The following is a 19,797-nucleotide window of genomic DNA, read 5'->3' on the forward strand; positions in this document are numbered from 1 at the left end:
GGGTATATGTCCAGGAGTGGGATTGCTGGGTCATATGGTAGTTCTATTTTTAGTTTTTTAAGGAACCTCCATACGGTTCTCCATAGTGGCTGTACCAGTTTACATTCCCACCAATAGTGTAGGAGGGTTCCCTTTTCTCCACCTCCTCTCCAGCATTTATTGTTTGTAGATTTTTTGATGATGGCCATTCTGACCGGTGTGAGGTGATACCTCATCGTAGTTTTGATTTGCATTTCTCTAATAATTAGTCATGTTGAGCATCTTTTCATGTGTTTGTTGGCCATCTGTATGTCTTCTTTAGAGAAATGTCTATTTAGGTCTTCCGCCCATTTTTTCATTGGGTTGTTTGTTTTTTTGATACTGAGCTGCATGAGCTGTTTGTATATTTTGGAGATTAATCCTTTGTCCGTTGCTTCATTTGCAAATATTTTCTCCCATTCTGAGGGTTGTCTTTTCGTTTTGCTTATGGTTTCCTTTGCTGTACAAAAGATTTTAAGTTTCATTAGGTCCCATTTATTTATTTTTGTTTTTATTTTCATTACTCTAGGAGGTGGGTCAGAAAAGATCTTGCTGCAATTTATGTCAAGGAGTGTTCTGCCTATGTTTTCCTCTAAGAGTTTTATACTGTCCATCCTGACATTTAGGTCTTTAATCCATTTTGAGTTTATTTTTGTGTATGGTGTTAGGGAGTGTTCTAATTTCATTCTTTCACATGTAGCTGTCCAGTTTTCCCAGCAAAGATGAACTTATTTGCAAAGCAGAAATAAAGACACAGATTTGGTATCCACAAACTTATGGATACCAAGGGTGGAAGGATGGAGTGGGATGAATTGGGAGATTGGGATTGACATATATACACTACTATGTATAAAAGAGATAACTAATGAGAACCTACTGTATAGCACAGGGAACTCTAGTCAATGCTTTGTGTGACCTAAATGGGAAGGAAATCTAAAAAAGAGGGGACATATGTGTACGTATAACTGATTCACTTTGCTGTACAGAAGAAACTAACACAACATTGTAAAGCAACTATACTCCAATAAAAATTAATTTAAAAAAAAGAAACACAAAACTGAATATTTGGATTTGGGATCTGTAGATATCTAGGAGGTAGCTGGAGCCATGAGAATAGTGAAAAGAGTAGAATATAAACAGAAGGCAGCCTAGGACAGAGTCTTGGGAAATGTCAAAATTTAAGAGGTAGAAAGAAGAGAAAGAGCCAACAAAGGACCCTGAAAAGTCTTTGGAAACGTACTCAAAGACAGCACTATAGTATACCTCTTTATTATTCCTATTCAACTATTTTAAATACTGCCTGAATTTCTCTGATACTCTTTACCGAATTGCTATCAGTTCTATCAAAGAGTCAGCTCTCATCTTGCTTTTATTTCTTATTCTTCATTACTTTATGATTATTCTATTAGTATCTCCTTTAGCCTCCTATGCAAATTTTGTAGGAAAAGCATGACCTCATGTTGCATTCAATAACACAAGGAAAATGTGAATTAGATGTTGTTTCTAGTTATGAAGAATCCATAGTAGCTGAGGATTTTAGTTTGGCTTTCTGATATGGGAATTTGGTATTCTTAGACAAAAATATCTTAATGTAAATCATATTTTGATATAATTTTGAAGTTTTAAATTGTGTATTAGGGAGTCATTGACGTTGAAATTTTTGACAGTTTCACACTTTGAAGAAGCTTGTGTTAAAGAATCTCTACCAACTTCTAAAATGGCAGCCTAAGATTATATTCTTAGTCTTTGTATAGCATTCATGGCCGATACTTTAATTTTATATGTATTTGATAAATATAGATTAAATGCTGGCTATGTCCAATGCCAAACTATTGCTAGAGAATTGAGGGGTGACATAAAAATGAAAAACTGAAGCTGAATTAAAACCTTTTAATTACAAAAATGATTACGGTTCTCCATTCCAACTCCTACCTCATCCATCATCTCATATATATAATTAAGATTGAAAACAGTATGGAAATAAACAATAACATAAATGTAAGAAAATACAATGAACTGCTGATTTTTCCTGTGCATACTACTTTAATGCATACTTTGAAATGTTGAATAATTCTTTTCAGAAGCCTGTGTTTTGGTGTTTCTGCTTTTCTGGCTCCCTAAGCACAAGCTTTAAAACGCTTTTTGGATAATCCAGTACTGAACTCTCCCCTCCAAAGAATTTGCATTCTACCAGGAGAGAGACATATACAACTTGAAATAGAATGAAAAAGAGTGAGGCCAGGGAGTCAAGTGCCGAGTGTTAACTAAATATAGATTTGCCAGTCTGAAAGTTGCAAATATGCATGCAACTATTATGATCTGATCCAATCTAAAAGTTCCATATCAGGAGTGTAGTTTATTCTGTATGAATCTTGAGATAGGAGACCTAGATAGTGGGAACTATAAGATCATCACTACAGATATTCAGATATCAGCTAATTGTTTTGTTTTCCATTCTGACAGTGTGTCAGAGGATCCTGGATTCTTCCCAGTCATGTATTTCTTATACCTAATAATAACCAGAATTCATTAAAATTGTATAATTGTTTGTTTTCTATGACCTATTTGCGTTTCTTCCTACTCAGTGTTGTGTTGGGAGTTGAAATGTACCAGCTTAGAATAGCCAATTGTTAAATTTAAAAAATTTTGTGAGCTGGTTGTTGAATACAGTCATTATTAAAAATTAAATTATATAAACTTACAGTTAAATCAGGAACATTAAAATCACAGGTAAAAAATACTCAAAACTCATCACTCTTTAATAATGTTAAATTTTACTCTTATCTATGCTTTTGAGGTTACTTATCTATTTTGCTTATATATTTTGAGGTTAGAAATACTATATAATGATTTACTTCCACACATCTTGTATCAGTAAAAATAATAATATATATAAAATGCATTATATTGTATATGCATAATTTCCCTCAGAGAGCTTATTGTTAAGCATTTACCAGCACACATCATTCCTAACGATGAGTAACATCAAATAAAACTTGCTGTATCAAATTCAGATTTAAATAGATTTCCTTTCCTTTCCTCTTTTCTTTCCCTGTCCTTTCTTTTTTTCTCTTTTTCCTCTTTCCCTCCCACCTTACTTCCTTCTCTGTTTTTTTCTTTTTCTCTCATCCTTTCTTCATAGTGACTAGTAGGCACTATATGAAACTGAGAAAGCTAGAAAGCACCTGAATTTCAGATTGTGTCAGGTATCGGTTGAATAACAGTACCTTCAAAGATGGGGTGGGAGTATTTTTAAATTTTTAATTTATATTGAAACTTACATAGCATATTACATTGCAGTGATATTTCATAGATTAAATTTATCACTTCTGTGAAAATTCATTTGAAATATGAAAATAGTCCATGAGTTTCTGTCTGTTAGCAATCCTCTCCAAATTGTTTTTTCTAAGTAATTATCTAGTCTTTTCAGAATTTGTTAACAAGGGTGCATTTTGACTAAAGTCATTCTAAAATATATTTGGTTTATAGAATTCACAATAGCTACCATTTATTGTGCTAGGTACTTATGTTATTTCTAACCCTTGCAATAATCCACCAGGCTGGTATTATTAATCCCACTATACAGATGAGAAAACTGAGATTGAGCAACTTTTTTATTGTCATATATCTCATAAATTTCCGAGCCGGTTGCCTGTTTCGGTTTGTCTCCAAAGCCTATGCTCTTTTCAAATACCATACTGTCCTGAGGCTAGTTCTTATTAATAGCATATTAGGAAAATTAGATCTTACAACAAAAGCATTTTATTTTTATGGCTATTTATCACAAGAACTATTTACACACAGAAAATTACATTTCACAAAAACTTTGTAGTTATGCATTCAGCTTACGTAAACGTTTTATACTCATTTAATTTTATTTCTGTCCTCACAGCCTTGGTGGAGGACCAGATGATGCAAAAGAAATTATGAGACACAGTTTCTTTTCTGGAGTAAACTGGCAAGATGTGTATGATAAAAAGGTAGGTTATCTTCATGGCATAGTGTTTATATATTTTGGTTAAAATGAATTTACAGGAAAAAAATTTTTAAGTGAATAAAAGTTAATGATGTAATTATATTTTTCATTTTTACTTAGTCATTTAATTGAATATAGGACTTCTTAGCACAAAATTTTCTTGAAAGTTTTGACTCCCGAAATGCATTTTGAAATTTTATTCAATGTGATCAAACAATTTTCCTTTTTTATCCCAATAATTTGTTAGTTTGCTTCTCATCATTTCCTTAATTCATAAAAAATAAAGGCAACAATGTTATGTTATTCTTCAGGAAAACTAACTAGCAAAACAATCATAATTTTAAAACTTTGTCTCTATGCCTTTCATTTTAAAGTGAACTCTTCATATTTATTTACACAATTTCTTATTTTAAAAGGAATTTAAAGCAATTTAGTTTTAATATTTAACAAAGTAATAAATTTATTTGTCTTCTTCGGAACATCTCTGTTATTTGAAACAGAACTTAAAGACCCAGAGAATGGATGCTACAAATTATATGGTTTTATTTTTACTGTAATCTGCTTAGTACTTGTTTTTAATACTGCAGTGTTTACTTAAGTTTAGGAACAGGAAATTATTGTGTTTGTTCTATCTTTAAATTTTTTTAAATTTTATTTTTACTACTTCAGATATTGTTAGTACAGACACTGATTTTTATATTTTGATTTTCAAATGCTCATATAAAAATCTTACTATGAAATTTTTATGTAGTTCAGCATTTGCTTAGAATTTTTATCTAGTCATTTTGTGTAGTTAGTCCTTCCATTTCAATTTATTCCAGGTTTCCATATTTTTCTCTAAAACTTATATCAGTCAACATTTATGTAGTGTCTATTTTGTGCCAAATATTCTTCTCTATTAATCCCTAAAGATAGAGTGATATCATATGAGTTATGAGGAAGTGAGACAAGTACTTCATTTTTGTATTCTGTTGCAGTAATAGGGAGTGTGGTGATTTTGTAAGCATTTCCTGTAACTCGGTGTTTAAAATAGTTGCACTATGTTACGATACCTCTACTCAAACTTCACTTCAATTAAACTTACATCTCTTCAGCTCGGTGCTTTGTGACCACCTAGAGGGGTGGGATAGGGAGGGTGGGAGGGAGACGCAAGAGAGAGGAGATATGGGGTTATATGTATATGTATAGCTGATTCACTTTGTTATAGAGCAGAAACTAGCACACCATCGTGAAGCAATTATGCTCCAATAAAGATGTTAAAAAAAAAAAAAACTTTTGAGTTTCTACCATGTATAAAGCACTGAGGCAAGTATTGGATCCTTCTTAAATCTTATAAGAAGCTTGTGACCATTCTTAAGTTTCCTCAGTGTTTATTAACTTCATGTAGACAGGTATACATCCACTTTATAACACTGATGATATTCTTTATGAGTTGCATCCATATATAGCCCCTAATGCACTATGTACTGTTTATCATGTCAGTACACTATAAAAGAACCTGAAATTGGGAGACTGGGCTTGACATATATGCACTAATATGTATAAAATAGATAACTAATAAGAACCTGCTGTATAAAAAAATAAATAAAATAAAATTCAAAATAAAAAAGAACCTGAAAAAGAAATCTGAAAAGTATCAAGATCTTGGCATGTCTCCTAGAAATAATATATGGTCAGAGGTTTTCTTTGGCAAAGTTGTAAGCCACAGCTAAATATTCCTTTGACATACCCTGTCCAAGGAGGATTCCACCACAACCACCAACAACAAAATATGACAGAAAGAAAAATTTCTTTAAGAGACAAATGTGGAGCACCAGTATGGCACTGCTAACCTTAAAGAAGGGGCAAAACATGGACTTTCTTCAGTCCTGTTCAGAGAGTAAGATATGCTACAAAGATTTCATCATCAGCATGCAGCTTTTCATGTTAAATTGTAGTTTGGCATCACCTAGAGAACGCTCTGAGAACCCACCTAGCACACAGTGAAGAAGCAAGGCTTATCCTGTCACTGTTCCACTGGGCTCAACATGCCCAGAGTGAAGATACTATTAAGACGTCTACCCAGGCAGCTCCCTTGTGGTGAATGGAACTGGAGAAGCCAGCAAGTAGGGTAGGAGAAGGAGCTGCCAAAGCACAGCTTTGGATGATATGTGTGAAGAAATGAGTTTAAATTGTTAGTATGTTGATAAAAATAGTTGCTACTTAATTTGAGCAAAGATGTTAACTATCTTGCATAAAGAAGCGCAACCACAAAAATCACAAAGTTTCTACACTCATTTACGTCTGCTACAGGTTTACTCTGGGGGTGTGGGTAGTATCCTGGATGTCAGAAGAGGTACTAATGTTTTCAGCCATCTTCACACACCTGAAGAACAGCGTCATAGCAGCATGCTTAAATTTTGAGACTCCTAAAAGGATGTGAAAATACGATTGGTTTTATTTGGGTTTGTATTGTATCACTAACAAATAAGGAATTAATTATAGGAATGCTAATGCCAGTAGCTATTTTAATGAATTCATTTGTAATTCTAGTGTTTTCAAACATTTTTAAGGGGTCCTATGTCTTTAAAACACGTAACTTATTCATAAAAGGTTAATTCATCTCTAAGATCAGGTTTTTTGTTTTGTTTTTTTTTTTTTATTTATGGCTGTGTTGGGTCTTTGTTTCTGTGCGAGGGCTTTCTCGAGTTGTGGCACGTGGGGGCCACTCTTCATCACGGTGCACGGGCCTCTCATTATCGCGGCCTCTCTTGTTGCGGAGCACAGGCTCCAGACGCGCAGGCTCAGTAATTGTGGCTCACGGGCCTAGTTGCTCCGCGGCATGTGGGATCCTCCCAGACCAGGGCTCGAACCCGTGTCCCCTGCATTGGCAGGCAGATTCTCAACCACTGCGCCACCAGGGAAGCCCCAAGATCAGGTATTTTTTTATTACAGTTTTACTAATGTGCTTTGGGACATTTACTTTTTTTATAGATTTATTACATGATTATTGGCCATTTTTCTATATATTGTGGCAAACCTAGAGATGAAGGCACATGTAAAGATCCTGGTATCTTTAGGGGAAAGCTAAATCTCTTCCTAGGCAAAGTTAAAAGTGAATTAATCTTAATTACAAGTATCATGATGTACCACTCTAAAGAACTTGATACTGGAAGGTGGAAATACTCATCCTGGATCTGCTTCTTCCCTCTTGTGTGGAAATGGACAAGCTGTTTTACTCCCACATAAAATTATGATCTTTGAAGTGTCTTCAAGCTTTAGGATTCTCTGGTAGGATATTTTATAATATGAATTAATCTAGTTAAATTTCTATATAAGATTTATACTCAGTTTGTCAATGTCTACAAAAAAGTCTGCTGGGATTTTCTGTGAGATTATGTTCAATTTATAGAAAAATTTGGGAAGAATTGGCATTTGAACATGCTATACGTCTCCATTTATTTAGGTCTTCTTTAATTACTCTTAGTAATGTTTCATAATTTCCAGTGTTTAGTTCTTACCCATATTTTGTTAAATTTATCCATAAGTATTTCATGTCTTCTGATGTAGATGGTATTTTTAAATTTCATTTCCATATTGTTTGCTACCAGGAGAAATAGGATTGATTTTTGTATATTGACCTGTATCCTACAAGCTATTAGTTTTAGTAGCTTTTTTTGTACATGACTTAGGGTTATCTAAATAGATGATCATATCTTCTATAAATAAAAAGTTTTACTTCATTTTCAATCTGCACGTATTTTATTTCTTTCTTTTGCCTTATTATATTGTCTAGGACCTTTCTACAAAGTGGAATAGAAATGATGAGAGTTGACATCCTGGCTTTGTTCCTAATCTTAGGGAGAAAACATTTTTTACCATTAAATATGACGTTAATCACATCTAGCACCTAAATCTTCATTACTAAATGTCATTCTCCAGTAAAAAGAACCAAGTTTATTTGGAGAAGTAGCTGATCCCACAGCTGGGATGGGGAAAATGAAAGAAGAGCCCAAGGAATTTTGTGGTACCAGAAAATTAAAAAACGTAGATGGAAAAAGGTGCATGTTTGTAGGACACAGGAGCCAACCTTAAATAATTCCCAGTGGTGAAAGCTGGAACAATTTCAGTAACAAAACAAATATTGTATATGACCAAAAAAATAAGATACATATCCATGAGTCTATACTGCAGAAATTAATGATTGAACAAATAGATAAAATATTGAGAAGAGACATGTCTTCATTATAGGTGAATTCCAGTTAATAAATGTAGAAGGAATCAGGGAAATAGAAAATTACCATTAAAACACCAGAGTAAAAATTGCTGTATGCAAGATTCACCAATGAATGTTAAAATTAGTGGGCAAAAGTTTAAGAGGGAGGATATTTGCATAGTGTCAATGTATCTTTCCCCAAATACTTACTTACAAAGATTAAAAGAGTAATTTTACAGTAAAAAGCCCTGGCAAACACTGTCTTAAACCAAGTGATCAAGATTAATATCACCAGTAATAAGACACTGAAATCATTATAACCCATGATATGATGCCCTGAGAAGGCTGTATCACTTTTGTACTATTTTTCCTCAAAATGCTTAACCTCAGTATAATCATGAGAAAACCCAAGAAACCCTCAAAAGTGTCAGCTTCATGAAAGGCAAGGAATGATTGTGGAACTTTCACAGATTGGAAGAGACTAAGGTGGCATGATGACTAAATGCAATGTGGGATTCTAGATTGGATCTTGGAATAGAAAAGGGCCATAAGTGGAAAACTGGTGAAATCTAAATAAATTTGGTAGTTAATACTTTTGTACCAATTTAATTTCTTAGTTTTGATAACTGTACTATGGCTGTATCAACTATTAGCATCAGGGGAAGGTGTGTAAAGGGTGTATGGGAACTATTTGTACTATTTTTCTAAGTCTTTTCTAAGCCTAAAATTATTTCAGTATAACAAGTTATAAAACTTTGATCTAAGTGTAGGGTTTTTAATATCTCCTTTATTGGGTTGAGGAAGTTCCTTCTATTCCTAGTATGGTAATAGTTTTTATCATGAATAAGTGTTGAATTTTATAAAAAGTTTTTTGCATCTGTTGCGATGATCATATGGTTTTTCTCCTTTATATTCTGTTAAAATGGTGAATTGTATTGATTGTTTTTCTAATGTTAAATGAACCTTCTATTCCTGGGGAAAAAATCTGCTTACTTATGATATTATCCTTATTATGTATTGCTAGATTTGATACAATGTGTTTTTTAAAGGATTCTTTGCATGCTTAAATCATTCATGATACTGAGGCGTCATCTTTTCTTAGAATGTCTTTGTATGGTTTTCATTTCAGGATCATGTTTACCTTTTTAAAGTGAGGTGGGAAGTATGCCCTCCTCTTCAATTGTATGGAATTGTTTCTGTAGAATTTACATTAAATGTTCCTTAAATCTTTGGTAGAATTTACCAGTAAAGCCCCTTGGGCCTAGAGTTTTCTCATTGTTGGGAGGTTTGTAACTATGAACTTAATTCTTGAATAGTTAAGGGACTATTCCTGTTATCTGTTTTTTCTTGATTGAGTTTTGGTATTTTATGGCTTTCAAGGAATTTGTCATCTAAGTTTGCTAATTTATTGGCTTAAAAATGTTTGCAATATTCTCTTTATATCTTTATAGTGTTTGTTGTATATGTAGTGATGACTTCTTTTATTCCTGATATTGGTATATTGTTTTTCTGTGTTCAAAGTCATTAATTCTCATCTTTATTATTTCTTTATTCTGCTTCCTTTGAGTTGATGTTGCTTTTCTTTCTCTATCTTCTTTAGGAGGAAGCTAAGATTATTGGCTTGAGACCTTTCTCTTTTTCTAACATAAGCACTTAATGCTATGTTTCTATCTAAGGACAGTTAGCCATGCTTTGCGAATTTTGATATGTTGTCTTTTCATTTCAAAATATTTTTAGTTCCTCTTGTGATTCCTTCTTAACTCAGGGATTATTCAGGAGAGTGTTGTTCACAATTTCCAAATATATGGATTTTTCAGACATCTTTCTGTTATTGATTCCTACTTATCTATGGTTGGAAAACATATTTCATATGATATTAATCCTTTAAAATTTATTGAGATTTGTTTTATGGTCGATAAAATGGTTTATCTTGGTGTATGTTTCATACACACTTGAAAAAAATGTGTGTTCTACTTATATTGCATAAAATATTCTACCAGTATCCATTAGGTCAAGATGATTGACAGTGTTGTTTATGTCCCCTATACTATTACAGATTTTATGTCTACTTGTTCTATCAGTTACTGAAAAAGGATCATTGAAGTCTTTAGCTATAACTGTGGATTTGCTTGTTTCTCTTTTTACATCTGCTTCTTGAATTTTGAAGCTTCATTGTTAGTTGCATACACATTTAGGATTGCTATGTCTTCTTGGTGAATCTACCCCTTTTTCATTATGAAGTGTTCTTTTATATTCATAGCATTAATCTTTGTTTTGAAATCTACTTTGTCTGACATTAATATAAGTACTCCAGCTTTCTTTTGAATTTGTATATTTTTCCCATCTTGTTATTTTTAACCTATATCATTATATTTAGACATGATATAGTTGATTCTTGCTTTTTTTTTGGATTTTAATGTATGAGGATTTTATTTACAACGTTATTAACGACAACAACAAAAAAATTAAACATAGGTTACTGCAGCTGATCCTGTGAGATTTAAGAAGTTCCATTTTAAATTGCCATCAAATTGTCCAAAGATATACAGTACTAAATCTGTGGTTTTCTTTATGAAGTACAGTGCTCATATTTTAGGCAGTCCTTTTTTTTTTTTTAAATAAGTTTATTTATTTATTTTTGGCTGACTTGGGTCTTTGTTGCTGCACACGGGCTTTCTCTAGTTGTGGTGAGCGGGGGCTACTCTTTGTTGCAGTGCGCGGGCTTCTCATTGCAGTGGCTTCTCTTGTTGCGGAGCACAGGCTCTAGGCTCACAGGCTTCAGTAATTGTGGCTCGCGAGCTCTAGAGCGCAGGCTCAGTAGTTGTGGCACATGGCCTTAGTTGCTCCGAGGCATGTGGGATCTTCCCGGACCAGGGCTCGAACCCGTGTCCCCAGCATTGGTAGGTGGATTCTTAACCACTGCACCACCAGGGAAGCCCTAGGCAGTCTTTTAAACATACAAATACAAAAGAAGTGAAATCACTCATTAAAAACTGTGTTAAATTTACATTTATGTTGTCCTTGTAATAATACATGCCCAATGAAAATCAGGAGCTTGAAGGGCAATTACACTTCCTACCTGAGTGGACAGTTAGAACAATCAATCATTTTCAGTTTATCATGCACTACTCTGAACTTACTATGAGATGTAGCCAAAGTCAGAGTATAGGAGTTAGGGAGAATATTCCTTTTTTGGAGGCAAGTAAGCCCACCAGAATCAACATGGAAAATAAACATCCTATTGAAGAATTCTAGGTGGAAAAATTAATGTAGTCAATTTCAATCATGCTGAGCTGGCTTAATTTTTTCATTGACTTGTCTGATGTCATTCTTCTAAATCAAGTGTGTTTAAGTTCTTTTAGATCATCCACATCTTCCCCCAAAAAGGTTTTCATCAATAGGAATAACATCGATGGCTCCATTTTTCTGTCCCTTCCCTTCATTGTCTTCTTCCAAATCACTTCTTTTGCCATTTTTAGCCCTACCTCTGTAAGCTTTGCTTAATTTGTTTTTATGTCTTTCTGAAGAATGTGTACTGAAATCTTTCAAGACTGGCTACAGTAATACCTGTCTCATCTACATTGCTCATTGAATCATCAGCCTCATCTCCACCTGTTCCCTGGCGGTAACAGGTATCGTCTGCTTCCTCCTCATTATCATCAGCTCAGGATGAAATTCAAACATCTCACAACTACTGAAAATTAGTGCCTACCCTGTTTTGAAGTCTGCTTTCCTTCTTTCCATTTCTTGCTTAAGTTTATCAATCTCTTCTTGTTTTTTCCTTGCATATAAGAACAGATTCTGGAGTTATTTTGGCAGCATTTGGACCTAGGGTAGAACACTTTTTCAATTAGATCTTCTAATGAAATTCTCTGTTCTTTCTCTTCTTTCTTTTTATAAAAGATAAAAATATACAATACAGTATAAATACAATACAATACAAATCCAGGAGGAAGTGTATCATGATACATGTAAATATCTCCCCCTCCATGGCATATCCAAAGCCAGCCATATTTGTTGTTTTCAGTAGCTTCAAAGAAATGTCTGCACACTAACAGTTTAGGAGTTTTTCTTTTCTGCCTCACTGTGCTTGTTACTCACTGCTTCTTCCAGTTTTTTTCTCATCCCAATTAACTGTAGTATACTTTTCAAGTTCTTCACTGCTTGCATCACATTTTCTCACCACAGTCAAGTCATGAGAGAACTTATACTTATCTCCTTTAGTGCTCTGCCCATGCACGTACCACAGATTTAGGATCTGCACCTTTACTTAGTTTTTTGAGCAGCAACTACAGGTTTGAATAGCTCATTTAGCTCTTGCAATTCTTACTTCTTGTCATCTTTCTTCAGTTTCTCTTTGGCTTCCCTTTATGCTACCTGATGTGGATTTTGTTGACCAAATTGAACTTGATGAGTGACAGCCTTGATAAACGTTTGTTGCTTTGCTCCTTTCTTCTTCTTTAGACCAAAAATTTTGTCTCCAATAATCTTCTTTTTCTACTCCACTTTTTTGCTTCCCCCAGCCTGAGCAGGTTTCTTGGTTGGGGGGCAGGGGGCATTGTGGAGACAGTTGACACCAGCCAGACTTCAGCACAGTTGGATACCATCAGGGGATCTGGACCCATGGCAGGAGGAGGAAGATGAACACACAGCCACCTTAGTCACTGTACCATACCTTGATTTTTTCTTATTCATTAGATAATATATGACTTTTAATGGAATGTGCAGCCCATTTTTATTTAATTCAATTATTGACATAGTTGGGTTGAAATCTGCCATCTTGCAGTTTGTTTTTTATTTGTTTCTTTATCTGCGTTCTTTTGGATTTATTGAATATTTTTATTATTCCATTTTATCTGAGCTATTGTGTCATTAGCTATACTCCTTTGTTTTCTTCTCTTGAGATTGTTTTAGAGTTTTCCTTATATATGCTTAACTTATCACATTGTACCTTCAGTTAATATTATAAACATATCACTTTCAATAGCATATTTCTGTTTCCCCTTCCATTCTTTATGCTATCATTTTCATATATTTTACTTTCACATGTTATAAACATCACAATACATCATAATTCTCTTTAGCTTTAGACAATTATATTTTAATGTGCTGAAAAATGCTTTATATTTACTACTAGTAGCACTCTCCATTCCTTTATGTAGATCCATGCGTCCATCTGGTATTGTTTTTTGTTTTGTTTTTTCTTCTTCATTGTTTTTCTTTAGCCTTTACTCTAAAGCTCATTTAGCTCCATGTCTAAGACATGATCCCCCTAATTTGGAAATATTCCTGGAAAAAAGAATGCATTTGAAGGAAATATAGGCTTGGAATTGATGGGAATGTGACATTTTAGAGGGGAGACAAGTGTAAGAAGAAATAAAGTCATTATGATTGAAGTGCATGAAATAATTCTGAAGCTGGGAAGAACCAGCAATTTATGGTAGATGCAGAAAATGGAGAAGTGAGCCTGTTAATTTGATATCATTTCTTGAAAATTTAGCTCATGTTTGATTGATCCACCTACTCACCAGAATTATAAATCCTGAAGTAGGGGAATGACATAAGATGATTGGACCTTTTCAAGTTTGTTGGTATAGACTTAGGCAGAAGAGTTTGGAAAAGAGAATCTCATTTAGAGATTGCTGCAATGATACAAGTGTTAAGCGGTAGAGTCCAATAAAACAGAATAAAGGCAATGAGGAAGGAAAAGGAAATGTGAATTCTATAGATATTTTAAAGAAGTAAGAATTAGTAATCCAGTCTGACAATCCTGGGGAAATGGGGGAGGATTATTGCTGGTTTTTGTAATAATTTAATTTTAAATGGAATTATTTCAGGGCTAGAAATACAGCACTAACATTTGGAAATGAGAGCAAGAATCAATAAGGAAATTCAATTAATTTAAAGTTGTGGGAATGGATTTCCTCTATAAAAAGGAGAGGAATGAGAAAATAAATGGGAAAGGGGAGGAGACTTAGGGAGAGAGACACAGGGGGAGGGAAGGTATGAGAACACTGAGAGCTATGATTGAGTATTAAAAAATATCCATGGTCAGGAATGGGAGTTGGTTTGAGGACACATTTTTGTAAGGTGTGTCAAGGTCCTTTGTGAAGTATTATTTAAAAAGTTGCAGTGGCACTTTTCTGACTGAATCATGACTCTGTATTTTCTGGTTGAAAAACTCAGCATGAGGAGTTTGGTGATTGATGGCAGTCATGCCAATGTTAGTGATTGCTATTGTTTTCATAAGTAAAGCAAGGTTAGACAAGTATAACATGAACACTAACAAAGAAGAGAGAGAAGCTAAAAAGATGCTTCTAGGTAGCTTCATGTTGATATTCTCCTTATCCTACTCAAATGGTGGTTCAGTCTAAAACTTCAGGTCAAAGAAAGATGAGCCACAAATATCTACCAAATGTTCTGACAGTTTAACTTTAAAATTACTCTCTTCTGTTGATTGTGAGGCATTGCACTGAGGATATAAAAGAACACAGACAGCTGTCAAAACCAACGTTAGTTGTGATATGAAATGCAAATGGTTTAAGCTGTAAAAGCCCTCAAGTGGGTTAAAAACAAAATATAACTAGATGTTCTGTACAAGAATCTCACCTAAAACAAAATTACACAGAAAAGTGGAAAAAATAAGAGGATGAATAGAGGTTTAAGAGTCAAATGTCACAAAAAGTAAACAGAGACAATTATAATTTTGAGCTAAGTAGATTTCAACACATAAATATTAAATGGGAGAAGTCAGTTTTGGCATAATGAACAATAGTATGATCTCCAACATAAAATGTAAAATTTTTGCACCAAATAGCATTTATGTGCACAAAACTATTAGAAATGCCAGAAGGCCTGATAGAAATGCAATTTCTTTCTTAATGTGGCAGATGTTCATCAACTTTGTTGATCTTTTGAAAGAGCCAGCTTGTGATTTTGGTGATTTTCTCTATCAGTTTTCAATTTTCAAATTTATGGATTTATGCTCTCATTTTTATTTATTTTCTTCTCCTTATTTCAGATTTTATTTGCTCTTCTATTTCTGGTTTCCTAAACTGGAAGTGTAGATTATTGTTTTTAGATCTTTCTTTTCAAATGTATGATTCAATGCTATACGTTTTCCTATATATACTGTTTTTACTGCATCCCACAAATTTTGATAAGTTGTATTTTCATTTTTATTTGGTTAAAAATATATTTAAATTTTTCTTAAGACATCTTATTTGACCTATATGTTATTTAGAACTATATTATTTAATCTCTAAGTATTTGGAGTTTTTCCAGATATCTTTAACTTATTGATTGCCAATTTAATTCTGTTGTGGTTTGAGAGCATACCTTTGTATGATTTCTGTTCTTTTAAATTTTTTAAGGTGTGTTTTATGGCCTAGAATATGGTTTGTCTTGGTGAATGTTCTGTGAGCTTAAGAAGAATGTGTATTGCTACTGTTGTTGGAGAAGGTAGTCTATAAATATCAGTTAGATCCAGTTGGCTGATGGTGCTTTTCAGTCCTTACTAATTTTCTGCCTGCTGGATCTGTCAATTACTGATAAAGGGATGTTAAAGTCTCCAACTGTAATAGTGAATTAATCTATTTCTCCTTGCAGTTCTATCAGTTTTTGTCCATTGTATTTTGAAACTCTCTTGTTACATGTGTACACATTAAGCATTGTTACGTCTTTTTGGAGAATTAACCCCTTTATCATTATGTAATATCTCTTTTTATCTGTGATAATTTTCATTACTCTGAAGTCGGCTCTGTCTGAAATTAATATAGCTACTCCAGCTTTCTTTTGATAAGTGTTACCATGGTTTCCCTTACTTATTTTTTAACCTGCAATTAATGCAGTCTTAGATCACATTAGTTTGTTTTATTTTTTTATAGAAGTACAGTTGATTTACAATATCCTGTTAGCTTCAGGTGTACAGCCCAGCAATTCATTTATACATATGTATATTTTTTTGTCTTCAGATACTCTTCCCTTATAGGTTATTACAAAGTATTGAGTATAGTTCCCTGTGCTATACAGTAGATTCTTGTTGGTTATCTATTTTATATGCAGTAGTGTTAATGCCAACCTCATAATTTATCTCTCCCCCCACCCCCTTTCCCGTTTGGTAACCATAAGTTTGTTTTCTATGTCTGTGAGTGTCTTTCTGTTTTGGAAATATCTGTTTTGGAAATAAGTTCATTTGTAACTTTTTTTTTTTTTTTTAGGTTCCACATATAAGCGATATCATATGATATTTATCTTTCACTGTCTAGCTTACATTACTTCACTTAGTATGATAATCTCTAGGTCCATCTATGTTGCTGCAAATGGCATTATTTCATTCTTTTTTATGGCTGAGCAATATTCCATTGTATATGTATACACCACATCTTCTTTATCCATTCATCTGTCGATGGACATTCAGGTTGCTTTCATGTCTTGTCTGTTGTGAATAGTGATGCTATTAACCTCATGTATCTTTTTGAATTATGACTTTCTCTGGATATATGCCTGGGAGTGGGATTGCAGGATCATATGGTAGCTCTATTTTTAGTTTTTAAGAAGCCTCCATACTGTTCTCCATAGTGGCTGCACCAATTTACATTCCTGCCAACAGTGAAGAAGGGTTCCTTTTTTTCCACACCCTCTCCAGCATTTATTATGTGTAGACTTTTTGATGTTGGCCATTTTGAGCAGTGTGAGGTGGTACCTCATTGTAGTTTTGATTTGCATTTCTCTAATAATTAGTGATGTTGAGCATCTTTTCATGTGCCTTTTGGCCATCTGTATGTCTTCTTTGGACAGCTACATGTAAAAGAATGAAATGAGAACATTCTCTAACACTGTACACAAAAATAAACTCAAAATGGATTAAAGACCTAAATGTAAGACCAGATACTATAAAAATCCTAGAGGAAAACGTAGGCAGCACACTGTTTGAGCAATATCTTTTTGGATTCATCTCCTAGAGTAATGGAAAAAATAATAATAAACAAATGGGACCTAATTAAACTTAAAAGGTTTTGCACAGCAAAGGATACCATACACAAAACGAAGACAACCTGCAAAATGGGAGAAAATATTTGCAAATGATATGACTGGCAAGGAATTAATCTCCAAAATGTACAAACAGCTCATGTAGTTCAATATCAAAAAAACAAACAACCCAATCAAAAAATGGGCAGAAGATTTAAATAGGTATCCCCTCACTTTTAATCTCTATGTGTCTATATTTAAAGTGGATTTCTTGTAGATAACTTATGGTTGGGTCTTGTTTTTTTATCCACTCTGACAGTCTTTGTCTTTTAGTTGTTTTTAGACATTGACATTTAAAGTGACATTGACATAGTTGAATTAATATCTGTTCATTGAATTAATAGTTGAAATTATTTTCTATTCATTGTCCTGTTCTTTGTATCCTCTTTTCTTTTCCACTTTTTACTTTTTTTCTGACTTGCTTGGTTTTAAGGGAGTGTTTTCTAAGACTGCATTTTTCCTTCTCTCTTAACTTATCATTTACACTTCTTTTAAATTTTTTTAGTGCTTGACCTTAGAGTTTGCAGTCTATATTTATAACTAATTCAAGGCCTTTTTCAAATAATACTATACCACTTCATGGATAGTACAAGTTCCTTATAACATTGCTGTCATTAATGTCACTTTTCCATAAGCTGGAATTATTGTATATATTGTTGCATTATTATTTTGAACAAACTTTTTTTTTTGGCTGCGTTATGCAGCTTCAGGCTTTTAGTTCCCTGACCAGGAATCGAACGTGTGCTCCCTGCATTGGGAGCACAGAGTCTTAACCAATGGACCACCAGGGAAGTCCCATAACAAACTTTTTTTTTCTATTGGAGTATGGTTGCTTTACAATATTGTGTTAGTTTATACTTTACAGCAAAGTGAATCAGCTATATGTATAAATATATCCCCTCTTTTTTGGATTTCCTTCTCATTTAGGTCACCACAGAGCATTGAGTAGAGTTCCCTGTGCTATACAGTAGGTTCTCATTAGTTATCTATTTTATACATAGTATCAATAGTGTATATATGTCAATCCCAATCTCCCAATTTGTCCCACCCCCCCCTTCCCCCTTGGTATCTATACGTTTGTTCTCTACGTCTGTGTCTCTATTTCTGCTTTGTAAATAAGATCGTCTATACCAATGTTTTCAGATTCCACATATATGCATTAATATACAACATTTGTTTTTCTCTTTCTGACTTACTTCACTCTGTAGGACAGTCTCTAGGTCCATACATATCTCTACAAATGACCCAATTTCGTTCCTTTTTATGGCCAAGTAATATTCCATTGTATATATGTACCACATCGTCTTTATCCATTCCTCTGTTAATGGACATTTAGGTTGCTTCCATGTCCTGGGTGTTATAAATAGTGCTGCAGAGAACCTTGGGGTGCATGTGTCTTTTTGAATTGTGGTTTTCTCAGGGTATATGCCCAGTAGTGGGATTGCTAGGTCATATGGTAATTCTATTTTTAGTTTTTTAAGAACCTCCGTACTGTTCTTCATAATGGCTGTATCAATTTACATTCCCACCAACAATGCATGAGGGTTTCCTTTTCTCCACACCCTCTCCAGCATTTATTGTTTGTAGATTTTTTGATAATTGCCATTCTGACCAGTGTGAGGTGATACCTCATTTTAGTTTTGATTTGCATTTCTCTAATAATTAATGTTGAGCATATTTTCATGTGTTTGCGGGCCATCCGTATGTCTTCTTTGGAGAAATGTCTATTTAGGTCTTCCGCCCATTTTTTGATCGGGTTGTTTGTTTTTTTGATATTGAGCTGCATGAGCTGTTTATATATTTTGGAGATTAACCCCTTGTTGGTTGCTTCACCAGCTATATGTAAAAGAATGAAATTAGAACACTCCCTAATACCATACACAAAAGTAAACTCAAAATGAACAAACTTTTGTCTAATTATTTTAACTAAGAATATGGAAAAAAATATTTAATCTTCGTGTATTCCTTCTTTAATACACTTCCTTTCTTTATGTAAATCTAAGTTTCTGACCTATATAATTTGCCTTCTTTTTGATGAATTTCTTTTAACAGTTTTTGCAAGGTAGGTCTCCTGGTGACAAATTGCGTCAGTTTTTTGTCTGGGAAAGACTTTATTTTTCCTTATTTTTGAAGGATAATTTTGCTATATACAGAATTCTGGGTTGATGCTTTTGTCTTTCAACACTAAATATTTCACTCCTTTTTCATTGCTTGCAAGGTTACTGAAGAGAAATTCAATATAATTCTTAGCTTCGCACCGTTATAGATAAAGTTTTTTGCTGTGTGTGTGCGCATGCGCACGCACACACATCCACTTCTGCCTTCTCTCAAGATTTTATCTTTGTCTTTGATCTTCTTCAGGTTAAATGGCTATACCGATGGCTAAGTGTAGATTTGAGGGTACTTATCTAGACTGATATTCTCTGAACTTCCAGAACCTGTAGTATGGTGCCTAGCACTAATTTTGGAATACTGTTGTTGCTTCAAATATTTCTTTTGTTCCATTCTCTCTCTCCTCATATTCCCATTACACGTACATTACGTCTTTTATAATTGTCTCACAATTCTTGGATATTCT

The 19,797-nt window shown here is 33.7% G+C and overlaps 1 protein-coding gene and 1 pseudogene across 1 annotated transcript in view; one reads left to right on the top strand and one right to left on the bottom strand.

The window, feature by feature from the left end:
* The window catches only part of AKT3 (AKT serine/threonine kinase 3), a 332,652-nt gene that overhangs the window by 242,394 nt on the left and 70,461 nt on the right, over positions 1 to 19,797 (top strand). Inside the window, exon 12 of the mRNA XM_061187389.1 lies at positions 3,911 to 3,998. Within this exon, the coding sequence (XP_061043372.1) occupies positions 3,911 to 3,998 (88 nt within the window). The remainder of the gene's footprint in view (positions 1 to 3,910; positions 3,999 to 19,797) is intronic.
* On the bottom strand, positions 11,515 to 12,968 carry LOC133088402 (zinc finger CCCH domain-containing protein 15-like; annotated as a pseudogene).

The sequence above is a fragment of the Eubalaena glacialis genome, chromosome 3 (genome assembly GCF_028564815.1).
Source record: "Eubalaena glacialis isolate mEubGla1 chromosome 3, mEubGla1.1.hap2.+ XY, whole genome shotgun sequence".
In the NCBI taxonomy this organism is placed as follows: Eukaryota; Metazoa; Chordata; class Mammalia; order Artiodactyla; family Balaenidae; genus Eubalaena; species Eubalaena glacialis.